This window comes from Aplysia californica, unplaced genomic scaffold (assembly GCF_000002075.1).
Source record: "Aplysia californica isolate F4 #8 unplaced genomic scaffold, AplCal3.0 scaffold00243, whole genome shotgun sequence".
Lineage (NCBI taxonomy): Eukaryota > Metazoa > Mollusca > Gastropoda > Aplysiida > Aplysiidae > Aplysia > Aplysia californica.
The window spans coordinates 582390-600461 of NW_004797513.1; the positions used below are offsets into that span (position 1 = coordinate 582390).

The 18072-nt window shown below is 38.3% G+C and overlaps 1 protein-coding gene across 1 annotated transcript in view; it reads left to right on the forward strand.

Annotated features, from left to right (window-relative positions):
• LOC101857805 (cyclic AMP receptor-like protein A) overlaps nucleotides 1-16457 on the forward strand; it is an 18334-nt gene extending 1877 nt beyond the window's left edge. Inside the window, exons 3-15 of the mRNA XM_005100301.3 lie at nucleotides 96-148; nucleotides 1932-1986; nucleotides 3712-3768; nucleotides 4469-4529; nucleotides 6024-6111; nucleotides 6903-6992; nucleotides 8153-8188; nucleotides 8725-8803; nucleotides 9973-10020; nucleotides 10851-10933; nucleotides 11821-11897; nucleotides 12512-12582; nucleotides 13689-16457. Coding sequence (XP_005100358.1) covers nucleotides 96-148; nucleotides 1932-1986; nucleotides 3712-3768; nucleotides 4469-4529; nucleotides 6024-6111; nucleotides 6903-6992; nucleotides 8153-8188; nucleotides 8725-8803; nucleotides 9973-10020; nucleotides 10851-10933; nucleotides 11821-11897; nucleotides 12512-12582; nucleotides 13689-13793 — 903 coding nt within the window. The 3' untranslated portion in view covers nucleotides 13794-16457. The remainder of the gene's footprint in view (nucleotides 1-95; nucleotides 149-1931; nucleotides 1987-3711; nucleotides 3769-4468; nucleotides 4530-6023; nucleotides 6112-6902; nucleotides 6993-8152; nucleotides 8189-8724; nucleotides 8804-9972; nucleotides 10021-10850; nucleotides 10934-11820; nucleotides 11898-12511; nucleotides 12583-13688) is intronic.
• The last annotated feature ends 1615 nt before the right edge of the window (nucleotides 16458-18072 follow it).

Here is an 18072-nt window from a genome sequence, read left to right on the forward strand (position 1 = left end):
CCCCCCCTTTAGTACTACTTCTTAAAGTAAGAAGTTCTTGCACTTAAATTTTGCATTCATGATTTGTATTTTTTCTTCTGTTATCTATGTCCTAGGATGCTGTTGTTGTGGCTCGAAAAGTGTCGGGATCACTGTCACTGATTGGGGCGTAAGTATCTGCATAACATGATACCCTTTTTCTGTTTCACTATTCTAAGTTACAATTCTGGATACATACGAGAACCACTGACCACCTTTTACGAAGTCCAAATATGCCAGCATCGTAAAACTGAGCAGGTTGGTCGTAGGGGTACAGCAGTCTTGATTTCTCCATCGTTTCCATAGTGTTGACCTCTCAATGGTTCTTTTCTAGGACCGAAAAGGTGGAAGTCTAAAGGAGCCAAATCAGGAGAATAAGTTTGGTGTGGCAGTGTATTCCACATAAACGGGGTGAGTGTCTCCCTTGTTCTAGTACCCGAATGCTGGCGGGCATTGTCATGGGGAAAAAACACTCTTTCCATGTTCAAATTCGGTCTGACTCGTCGAATTCTTGCTTTCAGTAGTTTCAATGTTTCAATGTAGGGTTCAGAATTGACAGTTGCTCCTCATGGTTAAAAAATCTGTGAGAAGCACACTATGAACGTCCCAAAACACAATTGCCTTGACTTTTCCGGCTGACTCCTCGGGACGATGCTTGTCTGACAAGCGTATGGACACCTCTTCCTCTTCTTCCGGTTCATTGCTTACTCATCTGACCCATCTATATACAGTGACAAAATCTAGAGCTTGGTCCTTGTAAACATTCTGAAGTCTCTTTTTGGATGTTATCGCTGGATTCTCCTTCTAAAACAAGAAATGCGATCACGGCTCTCTACCTTTGACAGACCTCCAAGAGGGTAGCCATTTTGATGTGACGCCATTTGGGCCAAAATTAACTCTTTACCTCCGGCAAGCCGCTCCCAGCGGCTCGCAGTTGGAACCACTGTGTCGGTGAATCGCTGACAGCGGCTCGGGCACATTCCTTTACGACGACTTCGACATCAAATTACTTTTCGGCAATTGCCAAAAATAGGTCTCTTATACTGGAAGTTCATTCATTAGATGAAGGACTATCAAAATTGGTTTGCTAGTTTTGATTTATTGACCCATTTAATGATGTTTTTGTCATTTTTATAGATTTAGTACCGAAAAGGGCCCCGGCGTAGTGGGTATACCCCCCTCGGAGATAAAGAGTTAAAGAAACTTGAATTTTAAAAATTTGAGTTAAAAATACATGTGAGCTGAATTTGATTAAGTTTGACGCCAAATTGTGCAAAATAACGAACAGCTTGTATTATTTTTTGACACCCCTCGTCATATAGTGTTTTTCACAGTGCTGGTCATGTTACGGTCCTCTTCTTTTGAAGGATCGATTGTTATTAAGCTTTTTTTTTTTTAATTTTGAACTCTCTATACAATTTCACAAGGGATAGAAGAGAACTTGTATTTTTGCAGAATATTGCCAACAGGCAGTGATTTTTGCTTAAGATTGTTGGACAATCTGAGATACAGAACAGGGTACTCAACAACACATATATTCCATTCCTACAAATAAGTGCATAAGATTCTGTGTTCTGTGACATAAGTGTCCAGCCAACAACAAGAACAAAGAAAGTTTTAAAAGAAGCTAACGTTTTTGAAGACCGAATGAAACTGTCTTCATCTTCACCGAAGCACCAACTACATTATTGTATATTATCGCACTGATGTGAAAAATTATTTTCTTTTTCAAGGTCCACAAACCTCACAATTTTGGTCTTTTGAAGCAGGGTGGTGAATTGAATTCTTGCTTTCAGATTCTGGTCGTTGCTAAATTCATAAAATTGTTATGCTTTCTCTGTTTGATATTCTGTCAGTCAAGCACAATTTTCAATTTCTTTTCTTATATTTGCAAATATTTTATTTTACAACAGAATATTCATGGTCTTTGTCATCTGGCTGTTCAAGAGATATGTTGCCTTTTCTCAGGTAAGAAATTTGTTCATAATTTTGATGTACTGGTCTCATCAATTTGCCTTTAAGTAGTAAATGTCACAGCAGTGTCACTATCCAGCTCTAACTTGGGTGTGGGGAGGGGGGTGTGTGAAGGGAGGTGCATGGTGGTGGTTGGAAAGGAGGGATTTACAGATTTATTGAAGTTCTTATACAATTGTTTATTTTCTGATTTCTATCTTATTTTTGGAGAATTAAAGTCCTTTCAGGTTACATATTGAAACAGAATATTTCTTGTGTTTGTAATTCTTGCGTTCTTGGAGTTTGGATAGTTTTCTTTCTTTTCTTCTGGTTTCCAAATAAAATCTTGTCGTTTTAGTTGGTTTTTTAACTGTTGGAATCATTTGCTTTCATAATTTGACACCTAATGTGTTATTGTTGTTCAGCGGGTAAGTACCTGCTTGTGCACAATCAAAATGATAAAGATTTTCTTGGTTCGCCTTTTCAAAGTGTAGAAAATAAAACTTCCTTGTTTGGAATTAGGGGAAACAACGACAGCTATAAAACTGACTGGTACAAGTTTGTTGCTGCAATTATAACGCATGGTGTCCTTTTATTTACATGGAGTAATGACAAATGAAAATTGTGTGAGAAGACTTTATCGATATGTGAGGTGTGCTGACAAAATGAGTAACTTCTCGCAATCCACAAATGGAGATATTGGCCAAAAATCAATATTTGGGTCAAATTTGTAGATTTTCAATTGATGCCATATTCTTTAACTATAACCTGTTTTTTATTATTTCATACTTCTAAATTGTAAAAACTTCACCTATAAGCGTGATGTATCTATTTCCTTAAGGCTTGAATCTGAGAAGTAACTCATTTTGTCAGCCCACTTCACATATTGTATTTGTACGTGTTGTTTGCTCCCCATCGACACAATTTAGGTCATTTGTGTCATGACACGGTGGAATCAGGCGCTCGTCAATTTTGGAGACATTAGCATGTTCTTATGCACAGTAGAAGGCTGATTCATCAATGTCATGCTCACAACTGTGCCTGAACTGCAAAAGGGAACTGCTGCTTTTTTTTCCCTTTTCTTTACTATCGTCATTTCCCGTCATATGAAGTTATTTGTATCATCTTAATGTTTGTTCATTTGCCTTGCTGTCGGTGAAAACATCTTCCATCTATCTTGAATAGAAGTTGAGATATTTGTGATTGAAGAAGGTGGGGTCGCCTGGTTTCAGGGGTAAAATTAAGGTGAAAATGGTGGCCAAAATTTGGGGACTTCTGTAGCTTAAGAGTCCTTGGAAACTGCAAATTTACATTTGCTGTACCTTTAATCAACCCTTTTTCCATAAAATCCCCACATTAGAACGTTTTTGAATGGACGTACAAGGTGTTGAGCCACAAAACAAAAGTTCGAAAAAAAATTCCAAAATGTCCGAAAAATGCTGATTTCTCGAATTTCATTATTTTGACGCACCTAATTTCACCACAATGCCTCACATTTAGAGGTGAGCTGCTCAGAGCCTGCCTGAGAAGAACACAATGTTCAAGCAGACGATGTAGACACTTGATAAACAAACCTCTCACCGCTGGGATCAAACGTTTGTCTTCTGCGTGCAATGACGAAGTGACGATCCATAACACTTCCGACGTTGGTACAATGAAGACTCTGATATGATTTTGTGTTACTATATTATTATGAGAAGGATCTAGAAACACTTTGGTGTTTTTCTTTTTTCCCCACAGCGCCTCACGTTGTATCTCAGCATCTCATCTTTGCTGCACAGCATTGGGTTTCTTATGGTAAGTTTCTACTTCCAATAGGAAGGGCTTTGTGACAGAATCCATTATCTCAAATATTCAAATTAAATTTTTGGGTCTTTTTTCCAGTTCCCAGGGAGGGGAGGGGGAATTCTTTTGTTTTCTGCTTTAAGATGTTAAATGTATTGTGGAAAACGTGCTGTAACCAAAGAATTTTTACTACTTCCATTTTTTTTACATGCACTAGATTACACCAATTCCGGCATTGTGCCTCTCTCCACTTCAACTCAAACTCACAGTTACTTCAGACTGGCATGCGCAAGACACAGACATTTTCATGTAGTGCGATCTGCTAACCGTGCTGACACTATGAGCTAAGATCTATGGGAACTTGTCATTGAGTGAGGAATGCTACTTGGTCTTCTGCTTTCTTTGTTTTTTTCAGCAAGAACAAGACATTAAAATTAAAGGTCTTTGTATAGATGCAAGTGTCTTGGGACCTGTATTTTTCTCTTCATAATTGTTTTTATTAATGACAGTCCCACACTGCTATGTTAATACACTGCTATGTTAATACACTGCTATGTTAATACACTGCTATGTTAATACACTGCTATGTTAATACACAGCTATGTTAATACACAGCTCTGTTAATACACTGACTTTGATCTAATATAGACAGAATTAATGACAGGAGGAGAATGTGCTTAATGTTTTATTATACTTTTTTCTTTTAAAACAGGGCTCAAGAATTGATGATGGACCATTTTGTGATTTTCAAGGATGGTACATAACATATTTCCGTAAGACTTTTTTCTTTCATTTTTTACTTTTCTTTAAATCTGACCATTGAATTAGAAAATACTTCTTAGTCTTTTGTTGCACATTGCCTTTATCTTTTCTTAGCGAAGTCAAATGTTCCCTTTTACGTCTAGCACATTTAGACAATTCGACATCCTTTGAGCCTGATCCTGAAGGCCTACAGGACTTGTACCCACTAGGATGACACAGCCACACGTATGGAACAGTCAGTTGACTTAACTCTTTCAGCCTCATAGATTTAAACATACTTTGCCCTCATCAATTTTCCTATACCAAAATAGCAGAGGCAGTTGGATAACATCTGGCTTGTTAATCTGACAAAACTCATAACAGTGGGAACAATTATTGTAGTAATTTCCCTTTTGTGTTCTGGAAATAGTTTGCAGTTTTGAAATCTAGTACCTGGCAATGTACTGACCCGGTATTTATGATAGATGCTGTTAGCATTTTTCTGGGGATGAGAAGGAAATTAATGGCGTCTCAGGTGGCAGATTGAGTTACTGGATAAAATGTGTCACGGCACAGTGTAATCAGGCGCTTGTCAGTTCTTAGATTAATAAAGTAATGATAATCATCTTAGAGGCAGTTTATTTGCCTTGCTTTTGGGGAAAAAATATCCATCAATCTTGAATAAAAGTGGAGATATTAACTTTTCAATTGAAGGAGGGAGGCGTTGCCTGGTGTCAAAGATAAAATTGGTGAGAGGAGAGAATAGCTGACAAAATTTGAAGATTTTCACAGCTTAAGTGTTCTTGGGAACTGCAAATTAAAAATTTTGGTATATCATCCTCTCTTTTCACTAAAAAGCACTGAGACATGTGTTTTTAAATTGATATAAAAAGTATGAAGCCCAAATTTTTAAATTTGATAAATTTGGGTGGAAAAATGTAGGTTTGATTAATTTAGTTGTTTTGATGGATGCCTGATTCTGATGCACTGGGATACAAATAGACTCCCCGTAACAGAATCGAACTGATGTCTTCTGCTTGTTCCATGTTGTTTCTGTCTTCCATCTGTTTTGTTATTTCTTTGCGCAGAATGATGGCAACTGTATCATTGCTTTGACTTTTTTAAAAAAAGAAGAAAAATAAAAGTTTTCCTTTTTCAATTTCTCTAACCACTTCGTTGTGTGCTTTGCTATCTAGAGGTTTTAAGCCTGTGACTGTGATGTTAGAGCTAGGTTCTTTGCCATTTTATGCTGGAGACTGCATGGAGCTTAATTTCCAATCAGTTGTCTGTGGTGTAGTGGCTAGGTGCTTCGCCGTCACACATGGAAGACATCAGTTCGATTTCTGATATAGGATTTAAACATTTTATTTGATCAAATATCTCCTCCAGTGTGCTAGGATTTTGTATATCCTTCTTAGCCCAGGTTGGTACTGACAGGCAGAATTGAGGCAAGTTGTCTCCTAAATGATTTAAATCGTGTAGATTTTGTATTCTGCTGAAGAGATGGATGTGTTTTGTTCCTTCAGACTGGCAGGTGATGTTACTGGTGGGGTGCATCACGTTCAATCTGTTCATGAACGTCGTACGTCTGACCACAACTGCCAAGTTTGAGTGGTAAGTATCTTCTCATGGGTGGTTCACTTGCTCTTTTTTTAACGCTCCCTTTAGCCCAATTATAGCATATTTATTTATGCAACAACACATGTAATGTCAGTGTGGGATTAGTCTAGTAGGTAAGGTAGAGAGCTGTCACCTTTCCTTTGAGCAGTGTGTGTTTTTTCAGCAGGAGTTTTTTTAAAAAAACCATTCCCTTCAGCCTAATTTGAATTTTTGTGTGTGGTGGTAGAGGTTTAAAAAAACGAGTTTTATGGCTAGAAGCAAATGATGGACGTATAAATAATTGTCACTGATGTTTATTTATGAGTATGTTTTTGTTTTCAGAATGGACAATGCAGGTGGGTGGTTGGCGAGTGCTCTGGTGTGGTTTGCTTCTTCTTTCCTATAAAAAATCTATCGTCCTTATCTCCCCTGCTTCTTTTTTATGTTTGTTACTCTCTTGTAACTCCTCTAATCTTCTGGCGCTCATATGACCTTATGCAGTTGCGAGCGTTGTAAAACCTCTACTAAAACAAACGAACAATGCAGAACTGGTGGCTACTTTTTTAAAAATTGCACACAGATAACATGAGTTCAATTCATAGGCGGGAAGTATTTTTTCAGATTTAATATCTTGTTGTGTTTGCTCGGATCTTTTATCCCTCTCAGTGCAGGTTGGTTCAGACAGGCAGGGTCAAAGCTGTTCTTTGCCGACATGATCTCGATCACGTCGAATGGTGAGCAAAACGTATTTACAATTACAATTCTTTGAAAAATTCAAATGTAAATGTATTGATTTGTCTGTGCAGGGTGTATGTTGTCATATGTGCTGCAGTTCCTCTGGTGGTTTCCCTTCTCCCGTTTATCGACAACGTCTACGGTCCTTCTGGGTCCTGGTGGTGAGTTTGTCCTAATGGATCTTACGTGTGGGAAAATTGTACGTGTTGTGTGTGTGAGTATATCCTAATGGATCTTACGTGTGGGAAAGTTTTACGTGTTGTGTGTGTGTGAGTATATCCTAATGGATCTTGTGTGTGGGAAAATTTTACGTGTTGTGTGTGGGAAAATTGTACGTGTTGTGTGTGTGAATGTTTTATTTATGCATTGGTCCTGGTGGTGAGTGTGTCCTAATGGATCTTACGTGTGGGAAAATTGTACGTGTTGTGTGTGTGAATGTTTTATTTATGCGTATGCATGTTTGACTTGTGCTTGTGCATGTTTTAGTTGTGCATGGGTGACAATGTTTTATTTGTGTTTTTGTGTGTATTACTTGCGTGTGTATACATGTGTGTGTGTGTTCGTGTGTGTGTGTACATGCATGTGTATGTGTGTGTGTATACATGTGTTTGTGTGTTTGTATGTGAGTGAATGTTTTTCTTACACAGATGACAAATTTGCTAATCTGCTACTGATTATTCTCGTGGGTGACGTGCAGAGTGCCAAGGGTAGGCCCTCTGTCTATTCTTTCCCTCATTTTTTAAAATGCCTGTCTTTAATGCTTTAATTCCTGAACTAAATGACCTTTGTTTTTGGATATGCTTCCTTACTCAGATAAACAATTGTGACTATTTTTGCCCATTATGAACCGACTTGACATAAAACAAACACCAGACTCAATAGGAAGGAAAAATCCATGCAATAAGCATGCAGTTTAATCTCAGACAGAATCTGTTGCCTGGGGGGGGGGTGGTTAGGAGCTTTTGTCAGGATTGGGGAAGAGTTCCGCTGAGGGCCGGCACTTACAGTGACAAGGTCCACTGAGCAAACTCTACAAGGGTTAGGGTTAGGGTTTAGTATTAGGGTAAGGGTTTGTTTTTTAAAAATCGCGTCTTCCAAAATTGTTTCGTTCTTTCTTGTGAACCTTCCAATATACTGAACCCAACTTTTTTGTATACCCCGCTCAAAATATCCCCTCTTTTGTGTGTTGTTGGTCAGCCGGCCCTCTGCGGAACTCCGTCTCATGATTGTAAAGAACCAAGCTATGCCATGTGCAAGTTGAGCTGGCACACCTTATTCTGAGAATTAAAGGGTGAATATTTTGTGGCATTTGTTTTTTCAGCTGGATTGTTGAAGACACGAAGTGGAGAATTGGCATGTGAGTAAAGTTCTGTTGTTCCTCTAGAATAGCTTAGGGGTTGTTTGGTTAAGATTCTACTTTCTTGTCTTTGGTAACTTTTTTCGACAAAATTTTTGTGGGGGGTTGGCGGGTGCTCTGGTGTGGTTTGCTTCCTTTTTCCTATGAAACACCTATCGTCCTTATCTCCCCTCCTTCTTTTTTATGTTTGTTACTCTTTTGTAACACCTCTAATCTTCTGGCGCTCATATGACCTTATGCAGTTGCGAGCGCTGTAAAACCTCTACTGAAACAAAAACATAAGATTCTACTTTCTTGTCTTTGGTAACTTTTTTTCAACAAAATTTTGAGTACTGCTTGTTGATTGATTGATCAGAATACTTTCCAGGTAAAAATCCTTTCTCTGTCTCTCTTCCTCTACCTCCTTTTTTCTCACTCTTGCTCTCTATGTCTCAGTTTTATTGTCTCTCTGTATGTCTTTTTTTTCCCCTGGATTTATGCATTTTTCATTGATAATGTTTGTTATTCAATTCATTTGACGTTCATTCTCAACACAGATGGTATGGGCCTCTATTTACCTTCATCATTATCCTGATTGCCGTCTACGGATTCATCATCTTCACTCTCCTGCGAAAGGTAAAGGTTCAACAATGTTCACTTGTGCAAGGTTTTTATTTGAAAAATGAGTGAATGTTAAGTCATTGTGTATATTAGTAGTACTTAGTATGTGTGCACCAAAGAGATTTTTTTTAAAGTGTGCCATTGGAGGGTGGCAATGGTTTGTTCCACTTCTTTTTTTTGCGGGTCTGCTTCTTTTTGTATTATCTTTGTTCATTCATTTAATGAAATGTATTGCTTTAATTTGTTTCCATCAGAGAAAAAATAGAATAAAAAGGAGATATTTATACATCAGTGTTATTTACAGGGAATATACATCAGGGAATATACATCAGTGTTATTTACAGGGAATATACATCAGTGTTATTTACAGGGAATATACATCAGTGTTATTTACAGGGAATATACATCAGTTTTATTTACAGGGAATATACAATCAGTGTTATTTACAGGGAATATACATCAGGGAATATACATCAGTGTTATTTACAGGGAATATACATCAGTTTTATTTACAGGGAATATACAATCAGTGTTATTTACAGGGAATATACATCAGTTTTATTTACAGGGAATATACAATCAGTGTTATTTACAGGGAATATACATCAGTGTTATTTACAGGGAATATACATCAGTGTTATTTACAGGGAATATACATCAGGGAATATACATCAGTGTTATTTACAGGGAATATACATCAGTTTTATTTACAGGGAATATACATCAGTGTTATTTACAGGGAATATACATCAGTGTTATTTACAGGGAAGGTGAGCAAGTGTTGTGTCAGAAAATGTTTTTGAAACTTTTCAGTTTTAAATTGTTATTATGTTTTAAGTCCATTCACATTGCATTCATGGTGGAATGGTTAGCTTCTCCTCTGTTGCTTGCAGAAGACAAGAGTTTGTTTCTCATGTGGGGAATTACTGTAGTGGCTATTTCCATCTGTCTACTCATTCAGGCTGGGGTTGGCCTTGACAGATGGGGTGGGCACAGCCAGACTCCTCAATAATGTAGTATGAGTCAGTGTGGACTCAAAACGTTTACCATTAATAATAATAATAAAAATAATAATTTATAATAATAATAATGGATTGCATTTATATAGGGCATATCCACTTATGCAATCCTCTGTGCGCTTAATTCATCGGTGACTAATGTCCAAAGTTTTTCTTTTCCCTCAGGCCTCGACCTGGGAGGGTACTTACGACCCCAACACTCACCGTCAACACGTAAGTCCTTTAACGATGGCATAGTGCCAGTCTTTTACATATATATCGCCACCTCAGAATTGGTCGCTTTTAAGGACAAGAGGACATTTCGGGGGTTTCCAGAAATCTTGACCTACACCAAAAGTGGGCATTGCCCTACCTATAGGAGAAGTTTGGTTTCATTGGTGTGTATATTTGTTTGGTTATAGAGAAAACTCTCCTTGTCTTTTAAAGAAACTGGACAAGGGGCAAAAACTTTACCTTTGATTTTCTCAAAACAGCATTTTTCGGGATAGCTCCTTGTGCTTAAAAGCGACCAATCATAAAGTTCTATCTGACGTTTTGGAAAGTTTTGAGTTCCTAAGACCTGGAGGTCAGAAACCAAATGTTCTGTCTGCTCTATCAAAATTGTCAGATTATTTGGAGTCATGATCAAGATTTTCAAAGATTTGCATTCGAAAAAGCTTGACATGTTGTGAAACTCAAAATATTTTACATCGATTTTGTCAGAACTAGGTTCTGAGCTGATAAAACTGTGTAATTCTATGGTAGTGATTTGGCAAAGCGTGATTCTTCTACATGTGTGAGGCAGTGTGGTGAAATGTTCTACTTTTTTCTTATCTTTCCATAAACTTTGCTTTCAGTGGGTGGTTGGCGGGTGCTCTGATGTTGTTTGCTCCTTCTTTTCGATCAAACATCTATCGTCCTTATCTCTACTCCTTCTTTTTTTGTGCATGTTACTCTCTTTTAACACCTCTAATCTTCGGCACTTATATGACCTTATTGTGTTGCAAGTGCCGTAAAACTCTTACTAAAAAAAATTCACTTTATTTTTAAAAAAATGTTCACAGCAACTGATGAAGGAGGACATTAAGCCGTTGAGGTTTTACCCGTTCGTTTACCTGGCTGTTTCCGTCTTCTCGCTCATCAACAGGTGAGGGGGGGTTGGGGGTTTGGGGTTTGGGGCGGGGGGTTTGGGGGGGGGGGGGGGGAGGGGGACTCTGGTAGGCTCTACTTCTTTTCTTCCTCTCTGGTTTTTTTTGTCTGTCGGATCTACCGTTTCCCTGCACTGAATGACCTTTGTTGTGTTGATGTTCTTCTCTTTACTCAAACAAACAAACAAACAAACAAACAAACAAACAAACAAACAAACAAACAAACAAACCACAGGTCATTGGTGTGTTATCGTGGTCTATCGAAGGAAACTGAGGAAAACGTTGAGTGTGGGTGGTTGGCAGGTGCTCTGGTGTGGTTTGCTACTTCTTTCCTATCAAACATGTATCATCCTTATCTCCTCTTTTCTTTTTTATGTTTGTTACTCTCTTGTAACACCTCTAATCTTCTGGCACTCATATAATCTTATACAGTTGCGAACGCCGTAAAACCTCTACTAAAACAAAAACAAACATGAAGTTGTTTATGTGAAGTGTACCAAAGTGTATGGGCTGTCTTCTTTTTTTTTCAATATGTATATGGGGTTCTCTTCTCTCAAATGAACAAATATATATCTAAATCACGGGTGAAATCAGAGGCTTACTAACTCAACGGTTATGCTGCCCTTCAGTCTGGAGTTCGATCCCTGCCATATTATGCGTCACATTGACTGCAGTGGGATCGGAAAATGCTACAGTCAGTTACACCCTGAGCTCTAGTGAGGGTGTGAGAAAGAGATGACTAAGATGAAGAAAATCCTTGTTGTCCCAAGAATCCAGAATGCCTGTGTCCGTGATGTAATGGTTAGGCTCGTCATTATTGCACGCAAGAGTCAGGATGAGTGCCCGATTCCACCACGCTGCTTTAATGTTCATTGTCTTTTCACAGAATCCAGAACGCCATATCTCCTGACTACCATGTGTTCGCTCTTGTTCTGCTTGCCACGATGACGTCACCGCTTCAAGGTCAGTGGTTGCTGTGTGTTCTTAGTGTGTCTTTTTGTTGTCAGTATCATAACTTTTTTTTTTTTTAGACCAAAACTGAGTCAATAGTGCCGCAAAACACCTACTCAAACAAAAATCAGCTCGCTCATATGACCTTATGCGGTTGCGAGCGCTGTAAAACTCTTACTGAAACAGAAACAGACAAAAATCAGAACATTTTTACCAAGTGCATCTTCAGGGGTCACTACTTATCTATTGCGTATTGTGATGACATCTTTTGTAACCATAGACCTTTTTTATATGTGGGTGGTTGGCGGGTGCTCTGGTGTGGTTTGCTCCTTCTTTCCTATCAAACATCTATCGTCCTTATCGCCCCTTCTTTTTTTTATGTTTGTTACTCTCTTGTAACACCTCTAATCTTCTGGCGCTCATATGACCTAATGCAGTTGCGAGCGTCGAAAAACCACTATTAAAAAAAAACAACGAAACATTTATCGTCTTCATCTCCCCTCCTTCTTTTTTGTGAATGTTACTCTCTTGTAACACCTCTAATCTTCGGCACTTATATGACCTTATTGTGTTGCTAGTGCCGTAAAACTTTTACTAAAACAAAAATGTTCTTCTTGATGTTGCAGGTGCCTTGAATGCTATCGCTTTTGGAATCGACAAAGAGATTTTGTTCAAGCTGAGGCCAAGTGAGATTCTGGTACGTCCGCGAGACTGTGATCTTTTTGTTAGTTTTTGTACAGGTTTTACGGCGCTCGCAACTACATAAGGTCCTATGAGCGCCAGAAGATTAGAGGTGTTACAAGAGAGTAACAAACATAACAAAGAAGGAGGAGAGATAGAGACAATAGATTTTTTATAGGAAAGAAGGAGCAAACCACACCAGAGCACCCGCCAACACCCACTGTGATCTTTATAGTGCAGCGGAGTCCATTTAAACCAAAATCTGCGGCACCACTGGATTTTCCTCCGTTTAGCCGGGTGATTGGTCTAGAGAGGGTGCTCAAGTAGAAGAACAAAAAATGGTGGATTTTATTTTCTTAGGGCGTGTGGCTGTTTTCGGATTGACTGTGTTCGATTTAACCATTTTCCACCTGAGTTGTCTCCCTGAGCAGACACGCCCACCTGGGCTGCCTCCAGCCACACCCACAAATCTAGGTACCCACCCACTACCCTCACGAAAACTGCAATAACTTTCCCTCCAAACAGCTACAAAATTAGTGGACAATACGCGTACAGAAGTGCAAGAATGGTAACTCTAAAGTAGTTGTTTAAAAAAACTTTGAAATAATGGACTGGTGAAAGTTTTATAGAGATAAAGTGGGATTCGGGGTGCTCTCGTGGCCTAGAGGTTAAGGTGTTGGCCTCTCATTCAAAGGTCCCAGGTTCGAATCCGGATTGCGACTGAAAAATGTTCTTCTCTAAAATCGTCTTCTTTCACCTCCTTTCCTGCTCTCTAGCCTTGTTCTGTCATCTGCTTTCGTCTCCTCTTTCTGCCACTACCCCCTCACCTCCTGTGCCCCCTCCTCTGGGCTACCGACTCTTTCTACAGCCTCTCTACTGCTACTCCTTGACTCCTTCTTACTGCTGTCTTTCTGCCACACCCCTGATCTTCTGGTAGGAAAGATCTACACCAGCCTTCTCGGACAAGGGAGGAAAAATCTCGGAGGCCCCGTGTGTAAGTTGCGCACGTTAAAGATCTCCTCTGGTAGTCTGGATCTTTGCCTGAGACATTCTACATAAATGTATTGTATTGATGTTTTTTGTACAACTTTTTATGGTGACTTTCTCTTGCGCGTGTTCCAGGTGGCTTTCAAGTCCAAACTGGCCCCAGGGTCGACGGTCCAGGAATACCCGCAGCCTGACCGGGATACTGACCAGCTAGAAATATACGTCACTACCGAGGCTTAACCGTTTCCCGAATAGACCATTTTCCTCACTGCGAACATTTTGGCTGCCTGTTTTTTTCTTCCTGATTGCAATCAGAAAACTAAACTTTTCTTTTAAAATTTTAAAGAAACACTGAAATATGTTATGCATCAAAATGCAGGTTATTTAATTTCTGACAAGATAGTTCAAAGAAAGAAAGAGAAAAATCTGAATGCAAAATAATTGTGTGTGTAAGTTTCAAAACAAGACTGTCTGACAGTCCTGTATATCCCCAACAATAGAGCTAAGGTGAAAAACAACAAAGTTTTCTTCCTCAACAGACACCACATACGCCTTAAAAATGTTGTTTCCTGTTCTGCAACGGTGAAAGTAAGGAACAATCCACCAAATATTTATATAATAGGATGTCTGCGAACTACTCACAAGTACTCTTTTATATAGGGAGTTGAATGTTGCTAAGCTTCAGATGGACTGTTTATCAGGTCTCTTACATACCTAGTTTTATTGACGTCACAATTTCTTTCATGGATGGTGTCACGATCTAATTGTGTAACTGGAAGAAATATATCAACACAATCTTTGTTCTAAACATCTTGCTAAGGTTGACGTGCCAGTTCTCTATGAAAATCAAGAGTCAGTATGTCGGTAAATTACGTAAAAGACAGTGGAATAACTTTTGTGCCTGCTTTCATCATTCAAATCAGAAGCTTCTTTTTATGTACGATGAAAAGTTTTCAAGAAACCAGTTACCCCCGGTGAGAGTGCAACACTTTTCATATAATGCCTGGTGTGAGATATCGTCATCGCTGTAGCAAGAACAATGATGATTTCTGTTTGACGGTGCTTGCTAAAAAATATTGAGAATGTCTCCATTTTTCTTGTAACAATGAAGATGTGTTTGAATCTGGCGTACCATCGTTTTGGGGGCCTTCTTTCTTTTAAACAAAATTCAATGTGATTTTTTGTTTGTTTGGGAAATTTATTAATTAGCATCGTTGGTGTAGTAGTTAGGCTCTTCAAGGTCAGTGAGTGGGGACGTTTCATATCAGTCAGTGAGTGGGGATATTTCATATCAGTCAGTGAGTGGGGATATTTCATATCAGTCAGTGAGTGGGGATATTTCATATCAGTCACTGAGTGGGGATGTTTCATATCAGTCACTGAGTGGGGATGTTTCATTTACTAAGTATCTCTGTCAGTCGACTGGGATGTTTTTTTCCCCCTCAGGCCCGGTTGGTCCAGGTAGACAGGAGCAAAGCCGACTGTGTTGATAGGGGCAGACGCCATATTGTTGCAACTACAGCTAGGTATTTATTCTAAGTATACAAAAGACTGTGACTCCAATTTTGTCATTGAAGTTTTCAGCATTAAAAAAATGTGGCTATATAAACATCAGAATAAATTCCACTACAATTTAACCAATTCACAGAAAATAGTTACTGCACCGAGTAGAAATGAATGATCCTGGCAATGAAAATACGTGAGGTGCACTGAAAAAATGAGTTACTTCTCGCAATCCACAAATGGAGATATTGGCCAAAAATCGACACTTGGGTCAAATCTGTAGATCTTCTATTGACGCAATATTCTTCTTCTTGAACTTGAAGTATAACAATGTTATTAACATGCTTTTGGTATTTTACACTTATAAATTGTCAATACTTCACCTATAAGCGTGATGTATATTATTTCTATAAGGCTCGGATCCGAGAAGTAACCCAATCTGTCAGCACGCTTCACATACAGTTTAGTTTGATTAGATCTATAGATAACAAGGATTGGCTGGGATTTGGTAGATTATTGTTACAACTGTAAAAACAAGCGAGCGATGCCTTGGGCTAATTGAACCTGCATGTCATATAAACGAGGAGTTGACTTTACAACTGCTCAAGACTTCACAATTTTGTCAACGAGGCCCGACCTGTTTGTTTGTGATGATCACTTTTTCCTTCTGTGGTGTAAGACCTGGTGCGATGATGATGTGGATGGTTGGAGGGTGCCACTGCAAGGTACATATGTACTTCCTTTCATTCACTCTGTTATGTTTGTCTGCCTGTCGTATTTACCCCAGTGCTATTAATAAATTAAGCGACCGTTATGGTGTTAATGTCCTTCTCTTTATTTACTCAAACAAACAAAATGTTGTGGTGCATAAACTCAACGTCCGAATTTACTCTTTGTACATTCGTTTATATGTTATTATAAGCTTTGTACATTCGTTTATATATTATTATAAGCTTTGTACATTCGTTTATATATTATTATAAGCTTTTGCTTTTACAAATGTGACTCTGTTTTACAAAATGTTGATTTTTGTTGATGTGGCTCAATTTGCTCTTTACCACGACCGGTATGAATTGCTGTTATGTATGTTTGCCATTTGCTCATATTCTGGCATTGATTACCTTATCTGTATTGACATCTGTGGTGTAGAGAGGTTAGGTTCTTTGCTGTTGTATGCTGGAGATCCGAGTTTGAATCCGAAGTGGGGAGAAATTTTTATGGAGTATCTTGGTGTTTCTGCTGGCATGTTGTAACCATCTCAACCTGGGCTCTTCCTAGCGGGCGGGGATGGAAACCAAATTGTGCTGCCCCCGTCGTTTTATGCAAGAAAAATTCTGAAATTATGCGAACTGAGCCCCAAAATGCGAAATTATGCGATTCTGTTAAATTTTAACAAAGAATGATAAAGGAAAATAATCAGAAATAATGCGAAAAATGATCAAGTTTTGCTAAATTATGCGGGGTGCATAAAACCACGGGGACAGATTGTGTCAATGGGGGCATAAAAACATCGAAATGTAATTGATTTTTTTAAAGCATGGGTTTACACTGAATACTCAATTTTCTAATCTTTAAGAGGTATTGTTTTCTTCTACTCTTCTTTAAAATATATTGAATTGAAATTATATTCCTTTGTGGAATGCGTTTGGACTTGCTTTTGCAGTTCCTGTGTTATTACCTGCGATAAATCTGGTTTGTTTAAGTTTTTATTTTGTGATATTTTATGCTATATTCTTTTTCAAACGCTTGGACCATGACTGCTTCTTAAGCTTTCATAACTTGAACTTGTAAAGTTCTTTTCATCATTTTTTCTGCTATACTCTCAATGGGATCTTTCACTAGCTTCATGTCTTTTTTTGTCTTTAAGTTTTTAAAAAGTATAGTAACATACTCTTTTCTGGCAATTTATTATGACTTGATATCTAACAAAATTTGTAAGCTTTTTTTCTTGTAACTTTAATTATGTTTTTATGACTTAGTTTTGTCATAATGATCTGGGGGTATTTCTGGTATGTCAAGAATTGTAATACTTGTTTGATTTTTCAAATGTTTTTACCACTACTGCTTTCTAAATTTGAACTCATATGGTTCTTTTTTTTGTGTTTCTGGGTTACTCCATCTTGTTTTGTGTGTGGAATTTTTTACTATTTCATTATAATATTATGTCTTTCTTCATATTCACATTTTGAATGATTTATTCTTTATAATTTTAAAAGAAATTCACTCGATATTTTTCTGTCGTTGTAATTATGATTTATATGATTTTGTTTTGTCTCAATGTGCTTTTTTGTTCAGAATAATCCAATGAGGACCAGTGTCTGTGTTGTAACAGCGAGGGTCTTTGTTGTCACTCACTGAAGACATAAGTTCGATTCCCATGTGGAGAGGTTTTGTGTAGAGTCTGTTGGTCAACAGAGACAGTGTACCCACTCATAGTCAACAGAGACGGTTTACCTACTCATACTGGGGTGGCCCTCACAGGCAGGTCGAGTAGATGGTTGGCGGGTGCTCTGGTGTGGTTTGCTTCTTCTTTCCTATAGAACATCTATTGTCTTTATCTCCCCTCCTTCTTTTTTATGTTTGTACTCTCTTGTAACTCCTCTAATCTTCTGGCATTCATATGACCTAATGCAGTTACGAGTGCCGTAAAACCTTTACTAAATAAAACAAAAGGCAGGGTCGGAGCATCCCACCTCCTACATTATCTAAATTGTGGCGATTGTTGTGTAAAAATCTACCGTGACAATATTAAGCCAATGAGGGGATGACTTTTTTATACTGTATCATCACAACTGTCTGGATACTCATGGGAAATAAAGTATCTTTGGACTATTTCACCAGAGGTACAGGTACGACAATACGTTCTGACCTGTTTAACGCGTCCAAACCACACAAAAATGTCTGTTTACTCAATCTTGACCTTTTGTCTTGAATTACAATTTCTAGCATGTTCTCTCTCACAAATGTTTACAATGTTCATGCTTAAAAACATATTCCTATATCCAACCCAGGCAAT